Source organism: Cavia porcellus, unplaced genomic scaffold, assembly GCF_034190915.1.
Source record: "Cavia porcellus strain 051 isolate PalLab524CR breed Dunkin Hartley unplaced genomic scaffold, mCavPor4.1 scaffold_19, whole genome shotgun sequence".
In the NCBI taxonomy this organism is placed as follows: domain Eukaryota; kingdom Metazoa; phylum Chordata; class Mammalia; order Rodentia; family Caviidae; genus Cavia; species Cavia porcellus.
In genome coordinates, this window is record NW_026947502.1 from 23089857 (window position 1) to 23105022 (window position 15166).

The following is a 15166-nucleotide window of genomic DNA, read 5'->3' on the forward strand; positions in this document are numbered from 1 at the left end:
CAGATACTCGATCCTGCAAGAACTCATGAAACGCTGGTGATTTTGGCGCCTCGATTCTGAAAAACTCCTTACTCATTCATGAAATGATACAGATATTACCTAGCAGTGATTCAGAATGGTTCAACTGCCTTCCAATGATTGAGTTAAGTGAAAAATGCTTCTTAAACGCCAACATAAATGAGAAGAGCTTGGTCTTCCAATTCTATTTCATCACCTAATACAATAGGGCTCTGGACATTCCTGTTTAGCACACTATTTTGAAACCAGGCAGTTGGCAATAGGCCAAGAATGAAAGCGTGACCTCTAATTCACATGATAGGACAGGCGAGTTTGTAGTTAAGAAGGGAAGAAGTAGACAATGGCTGCCTCACCTGCATTTGGTCCCTAACCTAGTAACAGAGGCAGGAGGAGAAAGTTTCTTAATATTCACTTATATACACTAAATGTGTACGCTCTCTGCGTACCCACTTCTGTGTGTACTCTGTTCTATGAAGAGCAAGTCTGCTCTGTACACAGGGCCTGGCCTAGTGCTTGGCACCGAGGAAGACTCAATAAGTAGTTACAGAATGGGCTGATGAGTTTCAAATCAGGAAGGGTCATATTTTTGACATCTTAATACAAATAAATTTCCAGTCTGATAGCCTCCTATAATCCAGAGACACAAAATCAGTCATCTTTCAGGAGTGATGCTGTCACACAAGCAGGCTGCCTGGGGACAAAACACAGTAGAAAAAACACAGCTCTCGACATGGGATCGTCACATCTTATATCCAGAAATTGTGCCAAACTAGAATTTGGGTGCAGCATTGTCAATTCTTTCTTTTTTTCTAAGACAAAATAAGACATGTAGGATTTTCATAGGAAGCCTCCTAGTTTTTCAGTATTGACAACTAAATCTCCTTGAAAAACAATACCCACAAATGAAAGGGGTTGGATTTGGCAGGCAGAGAGGGCAGGTTTTGTGCTAGAAATGAAATGAAATTAATCGACAGTGTACATCAAAAAAAGTGTATTCATATACTATCACAAAGTGGTGACAAAGGGCCCCGGAGAAGTTTCTGTATGTGACTATGTTTCACTGAGCAGGGGCGCTCCTGTCTGGTTTCTTCACACCAGTTCTGTGGCTGCACACACAAGCCAGATATCATGCACAGTTTGGAAGGGAGCCACTCGGAGCTGTGAGTGAGAAAACTGCATGGGGTGAACACAGCTTCATTCTCAGGCTGAGATGCCAGAAAGCTCTGGCTTTTACCCTCTGATATTTGTAAGGGAGGGGTTCAGAGGGGGAACTAGGGACGTTTTATACCGTGACATATCTGGGGTCCAGAACAGATGGGCTCCCAAGAGCTAGAATCCTCATCAGCTGCTGTTAGGATGGGCAGCTGGGGGTCAACGGTGTAGAATTTGATCTCCCAGGTTACCTTCTGGGACAGGGGAGTGGTTATCTTCTAAGCAGCAGCCATATGCCAGGAAGGGCCTAGAAGGAAAGGGTGCTGGCCCCAGACTGAATATAATACATTCTCTCTGGCAAAATGTTGGGGATTAAGGGGTGATGGCACAGACAGCACATAAAGGCTGGCTGCGCTAATTTTTGTTTCCTGTCTGCTAACACAGAGGAAAAGCAGACAGCAGTAAAGAGTATTGGTAAAGAGCCAAAAGACCTGTTTCTGCAATGGTTCTTTCACAAAATTGTCCTATGGCTTCACCTTTCTGGGGGAAGTTTTGTCTCCTAAAAGAAGTGGTGGAACCACTTGACCTCCAGGGTCTTTCCAGTTTACAATTACACTCCCTAATTCTAATAGGTTGATGTTGTCTCTAAAATGGCATTGCTGGATTGGGGATAGTTTTCCAGATGCCAGTGAAAGTGGTCTTGGATACCCATATCTGGCCAGCTCTACACATTTGCAGGACATCTGTCCAAACTTTCCAAGTCCTACTATGCCACATGTGAAAATAAGTTCTGCATGGTCAGCTCCCTCTCTTTCTCTCTTTATGCAGATACCTGGCTCAGCTTCTGTGGGGTCAGTGAGCTGGCTTCCTAACTGGCCGTCACATTTCTGGCTTATGTATGGAGATGAGACAGGTCCAGACACGGGAGTGATTTTCCCACCCAGTTGACTTTGTGGAAATCATTTGCAAGGTTGAGAGAACTGAATAATGGAGATCAGGAAACTAATTCATGCAGAGTGGGTTTGGCTTTGGTGGGAGATGGTCTGAATAATCACAGTCCTGCATTTCAATGAAAATGGGTCTTTTGCGGGCATAAGACCTACATTTGTAAATTAAGATAGAGGAAGGGCAGAGTGGGAGGGGAGGCAAGTAGTAGATATTTCAATGTCTTTGGTTTTAGGAGAATACTGTTTGAACATTCTGCTTTTTAACAGATGTGCAATGGCTGGAGAGTTTTGGAGCAGGGCAAACTGGCAGGCCTGATGAGAAGTAGGAGATTTGCAGAGGGTGTGCCCTGTCCAAACAGTGCATTGGCCAATTATCTGCTAAATCTGCTTTGTCCAGGGGTGATTGAAAAGGAAATCAATTACAATTAAGTAACATTTAAAAATTCATTTTCTTAGTTTGCATGTGCCCTGCTTCAAGTGCTTGCGAGACCTGTATGCCCAGCATACATACTTTTACATAAAATCACCTGAGTTTTAAATGCTGACAATGGGTTGATTTTTCTTAAGCACCGGAAAGAGCAAAACAATTAAAAAAAATAAAACTCAAAAGTCCACAAGCAAATGGACATGAGAAGGCTAATTTTCCACTTAAGCTGAAGATTTTACCTTCCAGGGCCTAGCTCTGTAGAGGATTCCTCACCAAAGGTAAGCTGAGCCTCTAGTCTTGGGCATCAGACTAGATGGGAAAAGCAGCCGTGGTAGGCAGGTCTGGCTCTTTAAGGAAACATGTCTTCTTAGCTCAGAGACCATTTGCCACCATGGGATAAGAGCCGATGCTCATATATCATTTACAAAGCCACAGCTGAGGGCTGGAAAAGGGGCAGAAGGTGATCGTGGTGCAGGGCACCTTGGCAGATCAGCACAGATCACTGTTTTACAGTGAATGACCTTCATGTGCACTGGATGGCTATACAGCATTTGACCTATGGCCTTCCTAGCTTGTCCCTGAGGAAAAAAAATCCTCTAGAATAGTTCTTCAAAGACATGGAGCTGTTTTTTGCATCTTGTTTCCAGTGGAACAAAGCAAACTAAAAAGTTGCTCCTAAATCAAGTTGGTCATGCATCAGAATTTCAACCCAGAGATCCAGTGGCTGGGTCAATGGTCCCCGGGGTCAGCAAGATCTCTATGACCTGACTTTACCTAAATGCCACCAGAAGGACAAGTTAACAGGGGGTTTGTTGCTTCTAGATCCTTTGCTGGTAGGAAACAATTAAGTCAACTTTGCCAAACACTCCTTTTTCAGGAATGTACACTAACCCATTTTCAACTCTGGAGACTAAACCAGTCTTTGGTTAATGGGGAAATGAAATCAACTGGCAGCCATAAGGGACCCTCCAGATTGTAGGTCCTTTAAAGGTTGATGTGCTACTTATATAAATGGAAAACAGGACTTTAGATTTCAAAACAATTTCTACTTTTTTCCTTAAACTGAGATTCTCAAACCCTAGCTAGTCATTTTAAGGGCACAGCTATCATCAAATTTGAGAATCTAGGGGACTCTGACAGAGGAGTATGTTGTATTGTGTGTTTAGAGAAAACTCAGTTTCTTTCCTAGAATTACTAGGGCTGAGTAGAAGTTACCAATGTTTTCTGCAAAGTGCAATTTAATCCTGACTGTCTGAGCAAATCACAATTTTCAGCATAGTACCAAAAATTGTATTCTGGGATATTTTAAGACTTTCATTAAGCAATGACAGTTCTATATTCAAAAGTGTGTCATGACTAAACACCCTGATTCCAAAGACTATTGAAACAAAATGTTTGCAGCTTTCCAGAGAAACTCAGGTGAAACATTTTGTAAATAAATGAAAATGAATCTCATCTGTTGAAACACATCAATTTTCATCCTAGCTCTGATTTTGTTCATTATTAAGAGGGGGGAAAAAAAAGAGAAAAATCACCATTTAGCTAGAGAAATACAAAGCCAAAGACAAGTAAAAAGTGAACTGTTATGGTAAAACACTCGATTGTTCAACATGTAAGAGAACCCAAATTTTAGTTTTGTTCAGGTCCAACAGAGCATCTAGAGGAAATCTGACAGGATGGGAGTCCATTAACTACCTACCCAGTGCCAGGCTGTGTGAGGTACTAGAGATGGCGACAAAGCAATTCGAAGCATTTACCGACCTCAGCTGTCAGGAATGTCCTGTGTGGGCATTGGCTATTTGCTAGACACAAGCCAATGGCATCTTCAGTCCACACAACTGACCTAAGGGGGAATACAGTTGTTTCTATTTTTCATTAAGAAAATGAGTTCCAGCCACCCTTTTTGGTGACACTGGGCTGGCAGCCAGCTCTACGGGAGCACCTTAACCTCCTCAAACTCAACCCTGGTTTTGTATCGCCACAGTCGGGCACAGTTGTGGAAGCAGCTAAGACACTAATTAAGCTGAGCTTTAAAGTTATATCTGAGCACCCTACAGAGCAACTTTCAAAAAGAAAAACCATGGCTCCTGAATTACTCCCTACAGCCAGTGGCCTGACTAATACACACGCACATTTCTGTGGCATGTGTGTTCTGGTATGTGTCTGTTATTTTTTTGTGAATTTAGCAGAGTAGTTAAAGGCAAGGACTCCGATTGCCAGTGTCATGGTGGGTAAATTATTCAGCTTCTCTGAGCTCTTGCCTTCTCATTGGTAAAATGACATTAATAGAATTCACTTCCTAAAGTTACAGTGAGGATTTCAATAAAGTGTTGCCTTATGTTTTATCTCAGTGCTTAGAAGATCCTCAAACATGGAGGTGGATGCTTAGAAGCACTGGAGAATCACACGTGGAAGCAATGACAATATTCATAACCATTATACTACTAGTTATGACATCACTGTGTTATAATATACCGTCATCCCATCATTGTTTTTTGTTAATCAGAGTCCCGCACTCAGAGGAAACACAGTCAAAGTAGAAGACAGATCACCATTTGAATCAAACTTCATGCCCTTGTATTAAACTACAGCTTTTCTGATCTGGACAGACAATGTCCTTGAAGGTCCTAACATCCCGTGTCTGCCATCCCTCAGCCAAGACACCAACCCCATGCTAGAAGAGTGAGCACACCCTCATCTGGGCATCGGGACTGCTGCCGGTGTATTTTTGCTACTGTATTCTTACATCAGAAAATGCCGTCTTCATTTCCTTTCCTGTGTCTGCGTGTGGGGCTCTGCGTCAGGTGACGCGGTACCACCTGGATGTGGCAGAATGATACTACCTCTACAGTTCCTTTCACCACTGCTTTAATTCTGGTCTCTCTCCTCTCTAAACACAGATTGAAAGGGGGCTTAGAACACAGGGTGCTACAGAGGTCTGCAGAGCAAGAAACAAGGTGAGGGGGCCGCTCTTGTGATACAGATTTGGAACAATTCACTTTTCGTCTTCTTCATATACAAAATTCCGACTACGACTGTTTTAAAATCAGCAGGAATGGGGAAGCTAGTTTAACTCTTGAGAATTCCCATTAGATGAGACCTGAGCCACTGCTAATTGCCTCTGGGGTATTTCTGCTGCATTTTGGACTCTGCTGCTTGGCTCTCTCTGTATATGACCACTCAACAACTCTAGCAAGTGCCAGCCCATACAGCTTTATCAACACTCTATGGGATACACAGTGAGTGTATTCTTGCTTCTTAGATGGATTAAAGCAGGTGTTTCTGGCTTAGGCTGGCAGTGAACTTAAATGAGAAGGAATTGGTGGCACCATGGAGGCTTCACATGCCATCTACAGAGCGCAAGTGCTCCTCAGCCATGGCTGAGTGCCGCAACATGCAACTTCCATCCTGCAGTTGCCAGTGCTTCAGGGTTTTTAAGAGAAGACAGAAACCTGGATTTTTATGTAAGCTGAGCTGGATCATCCCTTGATTCCATCACGCACCAATGTTCGCCCTTCCCCAATTTCATAAACAGTATTAAAACTTTAATGGCCAGTGGATAAGTTTCTTCTGAACAGCTGAGTTATATGCAGACACTGATTGTAGGTGAAGAATGTGGATCAGGAATTCACAAGTCTGGAGTCTCAGATTTTAGTCTATTACCAGCAACTTGCTGTTGACCTTGGGCGAGTCTCCTAGCAAGGGCTGGGACTAGGTGAGCCTAGCAAGCCTCCTGGGGTACAGAACATTAGGAGGCACTTATCTTCCTCCAGCCTCAAACCTTCTCCTTGCATCTGTCTGCATAGAAAGTTGTCCAGCAGACACCTAAGATCTTTCCAGTACTGGCCTACAATGACGTCACTGAATTTCCAAAATTGGCAGGTGACATAAACGGGAGGGAGACCTTCAAACACAGCACATACCAGTTATCTAAAGATCTGTCGGATTTACACGCGATTTAGCTGGTACCAGTGATCTGTCAAGGGCAGACCATTCTGAGAGGAGAGCATTTTCCAGATGCATTTCTGACATCTTTGGTCTGGCATTTAAACAATGTATCTATTGAACTTCTGGCTTGTTCCACTTAGTCTGAAGATAGCTTCTGAAACTATCTTTTCTCCTGCCATAGTATTGAAAAATTTAATTTTTTTTTATTAACTAGGTTTTGCTTCATGGGTTGATACTTTTTTTTTTTCTTTTGTACCTATGATGGTGTGTTGGGCAGGGAAGACTCTGGTATAACTGGGGAAACACCTGGCCATGCTCTCAGCTTAGCTGGCAGGGGCTAGGAACCTCCAGCTCAGAGCACAATCACCTTGATTCCCAACCACATGAAGTTGGGAACGCAGTATTGGCACATGCAATTGCAGCATAAGCACAACTCATTTGGAGGAAACCCTAGTATGTGAATCACCAAATGTACAGAACTGGTGGGAATGAAAGGGCACTAATTTGGGTAACAGAGTCTGCCTCACAGAAGGCATGCTTCCTCTATTAAGAACTGTTAATGCCCAAAACATCAAGGCTGTATTTGTGGTGGGGGTGTCTGGAATAAAGACCCCCTAAACAGGGAATGCTAAAGTTAATTGTGCTAGAGGTGAGACTGAATTATCTCTGAAAACTACAAAGTGACCCAGTGACGTTCTCCTTTCTTTTCTCCTGCAGGTGGATGTATCTTCCACTGTGTGGGGACCCATTAGTTAGGCAAAGAGAAAGACGAGGCTACTTTGGCAGGTTTTGAAGACTGCACCATGAAACATTGAGCGCTTGACCATGCCAGTGCTTGAAGGCCAATTGACACCACTGTGCAGTGCATTTGGGGCCTGCTTCAGGGAAGCAGGACACCACGACAGTTTTGGCAGCATAGATCAAAGGGGTGACTCGGTACAAGGCGGACCATATGAGCTGGGCTTTTTATTAGTTAAGTAGTTACTTGGCTTTTCTGCAATGGGTTGCGGCTGTAAAAGGAGGCTAAAGGCAATGTGAGCTCTACAGAGAGGTTGTGGAGGGCGAAGAGATGTCAAAGCACTAGTTACGGTACAGGCAGGTCACTGTGAGCTGTCATCATTTTCCTTCTTCCTCTTCCCCTGTGATGGCACAGGCGCCACGGAAAGTTTTACCCATACCATCCTCCTTTTACATCCTTTTCTGGCTGCCAGGCAAGGGGAGGGTGGAAGCTCCTATCCTTGTCCATTATACGCAGTGCTGAACATTTCTCCACCAGGCATGGCCAAAAATGAAGGGAGATGGGCAGAATTCAGTCTTTTCCTAGCCGGCACTGGGCATGTCTCCTCCTTGCTATCCCTGGCTCTTTCCCAGACTCACCCCTCGAGTCCTTGCTTAATGCCAGCACTGACATCAACCTCAGTCCTGATGGAAGGAAATTTTATGGTATTTCCACCATAGGAAGAATGGAACAACAGGGTTATCACGTGTGAAGTATTTCCACTAATAACTGACACCCACAAGCCTTCCTTAAGTGTATTTTGGGACCTTTATATGAGAAAATCACGAGCCAATCCTTGTTTGTTACTTCATTCTGCCTAATGTCAGACAGCAACCGCTCCTGAACTATTAGAGTTTGTCTTAATTTGCAAAGTTTAAACTTTAGATACTTATGAACAACCTTTCTGGGGATAAGGCGTTTTAAATATCCTCCCTGCGTACCTCTGAGAAATTTAATGTGTGATGCCTTCACTTATTTCCTAGTTATTATTTCATTGCCAAGTTTCTTTATGGTGACTAAATTGTGATTACGGAGAAGTGTTATAAAAAGTCAGTGTGTAGATTTGGAAGGGCTGGGGTGTGTTGGGGAGGCTCTTTAAATGGAGATGTCAACTCCAGCCAATTTCAGAGTGGCTCGCCATTAAGATGGATAGTGCCAAAGCTGTGTGCCTCTGCTGGAAATTAAAAACCCATGGAATAACTGATTATGATTAATTTTAAGTACTTAGCCATGTGAAGCCAAATGAGAGCATCTTTAAAACAAAGCTATTGATCTGGCTTTGTTTGGAATTGAGAAGATAAACTAATCAGATCCTGTGGGCTCTTTGCAATGATGAGGAAATGAACTTTATTATTATTATTTATTATTATTATTTTGAGCACAGGTTTCTCTTAATTTGGAGACACCTGATATACTGGATGTAAATTTTTTTTTTTTCTAGCAAACATCTGAGTCATGAGGAGTGGTTCAGTTCTGTCCTGAGCAGGACTTGATGCACATGAGGGCAGGATAGGAGACAGTTAGGGAAGCGGAAAAGATGACAATTTATAGTCTCCTCTGTAGCACATAAAGTGTTTCTCCTCAAAGTTGAGGAAGATTCAGAGAGGGTAGGCAAGCAGCAGGCCGCTGGGATTCCCCATCCAGGTGAGTCTAACATTAAAGCCCTCTCTCCTCCCCCAGACTGTGCACCTGCTAAGGGGAGGGCAGAAAAACCACTCTCAGCACAGACAACAAACCTGAAGGCTGACAGGTTATCACAGCTGTTTCATGGCAGCTGGTGACTTCTATTTCCTGGTCTCTTCCTAAGGAATTTTGTCATCTTCGTTATTCTCGCTGCCAAGGGAGGAAAAGGTGATATGTTCCTAGCAACCCTTTCTACACAGTCTCTTTTTCATAGGCAGGGAAAATCATGCCTACCCTTCTCAGCCTCAGCCTTCCAATAAGAGAAGTCCAAGGTTACTAATTTTGGCTTGGCACGCTCTCCTGCGCAGACATGCATTTGTTGCTGGTTCCAGGGTCAGAGTTTGAGTGAGGAGAGACAATCTATCTTAGGAATGACAAACTGACCTCTCCTGGCTGTGGGTTGTGCCTTTTCTGTACCGGGAATTCTCGGCTTTCCTCTGTTTTCAAGTAGCCTGTAGCATCGGCATTCCCTTTTATTTCTTTGTAATTCCTCTTGGAATAACCTTCCTCTCACAAAGGTGGAGGGGCTCTTTCTAATCTTTGCTCATGTCTTTAGGGCCAGGTGAAAAGGAAGGTGAAGGGGGAAACTGTTTATTCTTTCATTTTTGTACAAAGACATTTTCTTATATTCATTCATGTATTTATCTGGCATTCATTCATTCACTCTGCTGGAGTCAGACACTGAAAATCCTGTGACTGTGTAATTTTATAGTTTCAAAGGCTGCTGAACAAATCCTACTCTCTTATCACTCACTGGCTGGAATTGTACTACCAGAATTATTATTGTGGAATTTGAAAACAGGGAGTTTCTCCCATGATAGGGGAACCAAGCCTGTTGTTTTATAAACCAGAAAACTGAGGCTTTGGGAGCCAGAGACTTGCCCAAGGTCACATGGCTAATTAGTGGCAGAACTGAATCACACATCTCTTAACACAAGTTCTACTATGCTTTCTTTACTGCTTTCTCTCCAGAGGACAGCTGGAAGTGTCACCACCATTGGTGAGAACAATCAAAAGGTTTTCTTACACAATCCAACTTTAGTTTGAATGACCTCAAGATGACTCCTCGATGCCTCCCCCCCACCACCCAGAAATCAGGTTTACTTAATTAGAACATTTAAAGACTCGGGACACAGAGAGACAGCCACCCATGTTTTCTACACAAAGTATTTAGGGTGTGCTAATGGGGAGGGGCGCCTCTTTTCCTCTTTTTTCCCCTGCCACTTTAAGATTGCTGCTTAAAGTTTGAATTTGAACTGGAGATGAGATTCCAAGATCTATGGCAATGCCTGGACTTCGCCAGGCTGCTGTTTGGCATTTCCCCCTTGTCCTGTGCTGAGATGCCTTTCAGATTCTGGCTGATTCCAAGAGACCCTCTGGGGCTCACCCTCCCACTGGCCCCAGATCTGTAACCTGTCTCATTCTCTGCCCACACTCAGCCGGACTCTCCCCAGTGCACTGGCAGACGCGGGGGGCTACTCCAGCCCATCTGTCTCACCCAGAAACAAACACCGCCAGAGCATGGGGGAGAAATGACTCGACTGAGACTTAATTAGCAGGGACCCCAGTTTGTGAGAGGTGAGAAATCACACTTTGCTCCCTGAAAACACTTTGGCCAAGGTGAGCCAGAGGGTTCTCCCGGTTCCCAGTTTTAATAGCACTGCAGCAGAAGACCCAGAAATGCACCCACACAGAGCCCCCTGCACACACGTCTCCCCTCTCTCCTCCCTCCACAGGCACACTCCGCACACACGCACGCACACACAAGGCAGCAATCGCAAAATCAACTCACAGGATCTCCAGATCGCGCAGCGCTCGGAAGGCTCCATCTTCAATGCAGCTGATGTGGTTGTTGTCCAGTTGCCTGTGAAAAGCAAGGGAGAGCGTGAAGGCTGAGCAGGGGCAGTGCCGAGGGGCTGGGCAGCCCGGGCCGGGCGTCCCTGGCCACCGAGCGCCTGTCCCTCCACCCTCTTGCAGGCTCTGCTCATCCCTGCCAGGAGCTCGTGCAGAGCCAGCCTGTCTGCCACGCTGCTCCGTCTCTCCTCTCTGACTGTCTGAGAGAACTACACAGACGAGCGTACCAAAGGCTGTCAGGTCTCAGTAAATATTAATTGCGCATTTTTTTTTTTAGGCAGAAGGGAGTAATTTCATTACATTAGGGCATCCAATCCATTACGAGCTCTTACCGTCATGTCACTGAAACAATTTCATTAAGCTAAAGGCCTGTAAATCATTGGAGGTCACTGCTCTGCCCTCCGCGACCTCCCAGAATGCTTTTTCCCCCGCTCCCTCGTCTCCCTTTTACTGGAAGTTGCAGTCTTTCTGCTCTGACACAGCGCTAAATCTCAAGGCTTTATCTGCCCAAGAGCGGTGAGGGTGCATAGGGAATATACCAATTCCAAATTAGACTCAACTAATCTAATTTTATAGTCTTTTTATTATTCTAAGCACCAAATGTCTGTGGTGGTTTGATGTCTCCGTGCATTGTTATGGGGCCCATCTGGTAGGTCATTCTATTGAAGCATTTTCTGACTAAATACAGATTTCCTCAAACTGCACCAACCACCATCAACATTAAAGAAATTCATTGATAGAAGCATTCATGATGGGGGAAAGAAAGGAATATCATTATTGCCTTAAAGATGTACCACTTACATTTAAATTGGGGAGAATTAAATGCACCTATTTCAAGATTCCTTTTTTTATTTCCCTTCCCATCCTATGCACATGAAAATAATGTGTTTTTAAAAGACGACTTGACTAATACACATTCTAGTTAAGGACTGAGGTATTTTAGTTAAAGGATAGCAAATAGATACAATTTTCTCTAAATAAATACTTCTATATGATGAAAAAAGTCAGGGTATTTACCATGGTCACATCCAACCTAAATAGCATGTATTATATGTAACATTTAATTCCTGAAAAAAAAGGATGTTACAAAGATAATTATTATTAACACTATAATATCTATTATAGAATACACCGTGGCCTTTGGATGGGAGCAGGTCAAAAAAAGTAGCACAGTAATAAAACAGAGAAACAAACTCCTTTATAGAGATTCACTTGTTTTTCTTTTTCTCAGAAAAATGGAGTCCCTCTCGGGTGGAAGGACTTCCTGTCGCCGGAATTTGCATTTACACCTTGTGTTAATCTGTGCCAAGACAAGTCTCCACAAAAGCTTCTTCAAAGTTACAGTGGGTTACCTGCCTGCAAGGTTTTATTTTCTCACCATAGAAAGACGGAAGTGAAACTAAAGTATCTTCATTGAAAACATCAATAGATATAGGATTGTATAAACACACACAAACGAAACACCTGCAATTGCTGATGCCGAGTGTTATTACGAGTTCTGTCATGACATTGTGCGCACCTGCATCATCCTAATAGAATTCACAATACAAAATTTAGATACTCAGAATTAAGAAATAAACAGAGGCATGTCTCTAAGAAGAAGTATGCTTGAGGTCAAGCACTAGTTCTACACTAGTGTCCAAGTTCTCGCTGACGCCCACATACGTGGATTCTCCCTGAGATCTCCCCGTCCCTAATTCTTCTAGTAGTTGTCGGTACAGATTTGCTGTGTTCCTCCTGTGGTTTTGGGGTGGCATAGGGACCACTGATTCCCTGCAGAGACTCTATTAAGAAAGTCTAGTACTTCTGCCCAGATTCTAGAGTTATCATCAATTTAAAAGAATCAAAATGAATCAAAATCCCTCCCCCACCATGCCAAGGCTACCAAACCTTACCAAGCAGAAATGCAGTGGAGTTGGCGTTTGGCTCAAAGAAATTGCTCAATGAACTTGCTGAATTCGGCAAAAATGGCACCACTTGCCTAAGTAGAAAAGTATCTAAGTCATCATATTAGGAAGTCAGGGGGATGGAGGGATGCGGTTTGCAGGGCACCTGCTTTTGTGAACATCAGTGAAGTCTTTGCTGTTATTTATCATGGTTTCTACACAGAGTTGAGGAGCATTTCTCCTGCTTTTTCTTTTCGAGAGCACCAGGGATTAAACAGAAAGCAAAATATACAGAATTTTGTATGAAAATGTGGAATCTGCAAGCTAAAACAGAAAGTCATAACAAGAACAGAAGAAAACACAGGGATAGAGAATAAACAAGGGAAGTGGAGGAGAAGAGCGATAGATTTGAAAAATCCACTTCTCAGTGTCTCGACAGAGTCCTGCAGCCCAGAACACTGGAATAGCAGGCACGAAGAACCTTTGGGAGGACATGATCATTTTAGGGTTAAAAACAGAGATATCTACAATATTATTAATTATGTGATATTTACATATTTTCAGTGAGTGGCACAAGTTGACATCTCATTGTTTATTTGTCATGGGGGGAACTGAGCTGCAATGTAACTCCTCTGTGAGTGTATTTTATAGCTTATTTTAACGCATATGAAATGTATCAAAATTTAAAATATTTATGCTGAAATGTGCTTTCCTAGGAGATATTTATTATATCTGAGATTGTCTCCTTTTGTTCTAACCACAGATAAACCAAACAGGAATTGTGCCCTAGTCTTGATAGTTATTCCTTGGGAGAATATAAAGGGATGTGCCTTTGGGGGCTTCTCTGGGCAACGAGAACCATCCCAGAAGTATTCCACACCCCTCTATTTATATCTCAATAGCACCAAGCATCAGAGTACTCACACAAGGCACAATTAATAGTCCACCTTCATCCCTAATCTTTTGCAAACACTCAGTCCCTAAAACAAAGTAAACATGCACCCAGTTCCCCTGGGGTTTCCTTTCTTTCCAAAAGGACTGCTCAGAGACCTAAAATTTAGTCTTGAAGTACAAGAAAAGCGAAGCAAAATAAGCACCAGCCCAGCACCTGTTTGAGGCCTGGGAAGTGGGGTGCTACAAAACACGCAGAGAACCTTCTGGAGTCGAGGCCAAAGTATTTGACTTAGTAGTGTGCTTCTGGTGGCTGATGTGCCCACTTTATGCCTTTGAAAAGATTCATTCAAAGAGCTTTTAAAAAAACAAATGAGAAAAATCCCCTGTGAACACTGCACCATGCACCCCATATTCTAGAGGCATGGGTGAATAACAACACTGGGGATCTGAGCAGAAAGAACAGAGCAGTCCAAGCCTGCCGGGAGCTCTCTATTTTTCCTTGGCAATAGAAGTGTATTCTTCACTGCTGTAGAGTCCCTCTCCTTCACCAGATAATGCACCCCAATGCCCAGTTTGGTGTCAGGTAATTCACAGAGGGTCACTAGCATGTGTAGAATGATACTTCCAATGAACCTGTGTGAAGGCTGGGACTAAAGCAGGCGGAAGAAAGTGCTAAGCCCTGAGTGACACTACCCTGGCGGGAGCCCCAGATCCCTTCTCTGAACAATGAAGGACAACTGTGCATCCACTCAAGCCCTCAGTGGGCTCAGCCCTCGAAGATTCTCCGTCCTTTTGCAATGTGGAATGGAGATCCGAGAGGGAGTCGTGGAATCAAAAAAGAGATTTCACTGGGGCCAGAATGAAGCCGAGCAACAAATGCTGGCTTTTTTTTTGGAGGCAACTTTTATTATCCTCTACTTTATACAGAATTCTCAATTTGATTTACACTCTCCTGTCTCTGAATAAGCCAAGAAGCCCCCAAACATTTCACCATATTAAATTAACTGCTCTAATTTCCTGGAGATGCTTGGATTTCAGCAAACAAAGAGCACTGAAATGATAAGAGGGCCTGTTTAAAAGGAATCCTCACCCGAGAACTAAATACAGACTCCCTGAGAGCAGCATTTGGACTACTGTGTTTTAACATTGTGAGAATATAAGCAAGTCAGAGAGAAAAGCCAGCACGAGAGAGGACTTAATCTCCATAGACCACAAACAGTGAGACAGCACTTCTATAAGAATTCCCAATCCCTAAGCATAATATACTCCTATTATCACAGTTCATCTCTTTTGATTACAAGTCCAGATTTCATAATTGAAGTGTGTTAGTAATATTTTTGTAGTTCAAAAATTTGGAGCTCATCTTAATCCTTTAAAAAAGTTTAAGAAACCTAATTACAGTATTAAAGCAATCTGTCCCCCATCAACAACCAAACCAAAACAGAGAGAGAGAGAGAGAGAGAGAATAAAATAATAAAAAAAAGAAATAATAAAGAAAAATAAGATTTCAGGATTTAAATAATACATTGGCGTATTTATAACAAATACCTGGGAAATAGTGATCTCTAGAATCAGGCTT

General features: G+C 43.1%; 1 protein-coding gene across 1 annotated transcript in view; it reads right to left on the minus strand.

The window, feature by feature from the left end:
• The window catches only part of Slit3 (slit guidance ligand 3), a 590749-nt gene that overhangs the window by 154957 nt on the left and 420626 nt on the right, over positions 1-15166 (minus strand). The window contains exon 6 of the mRNA XM_003473328.5: positions 10746-10817. Within this exon, the coding sequence (XP_003473376.2) occupies positions 10746-10817 (72 nt within the window). The remainder of the gene's footprint in view (positions 1-10745; positions 10818-15166) is intronic.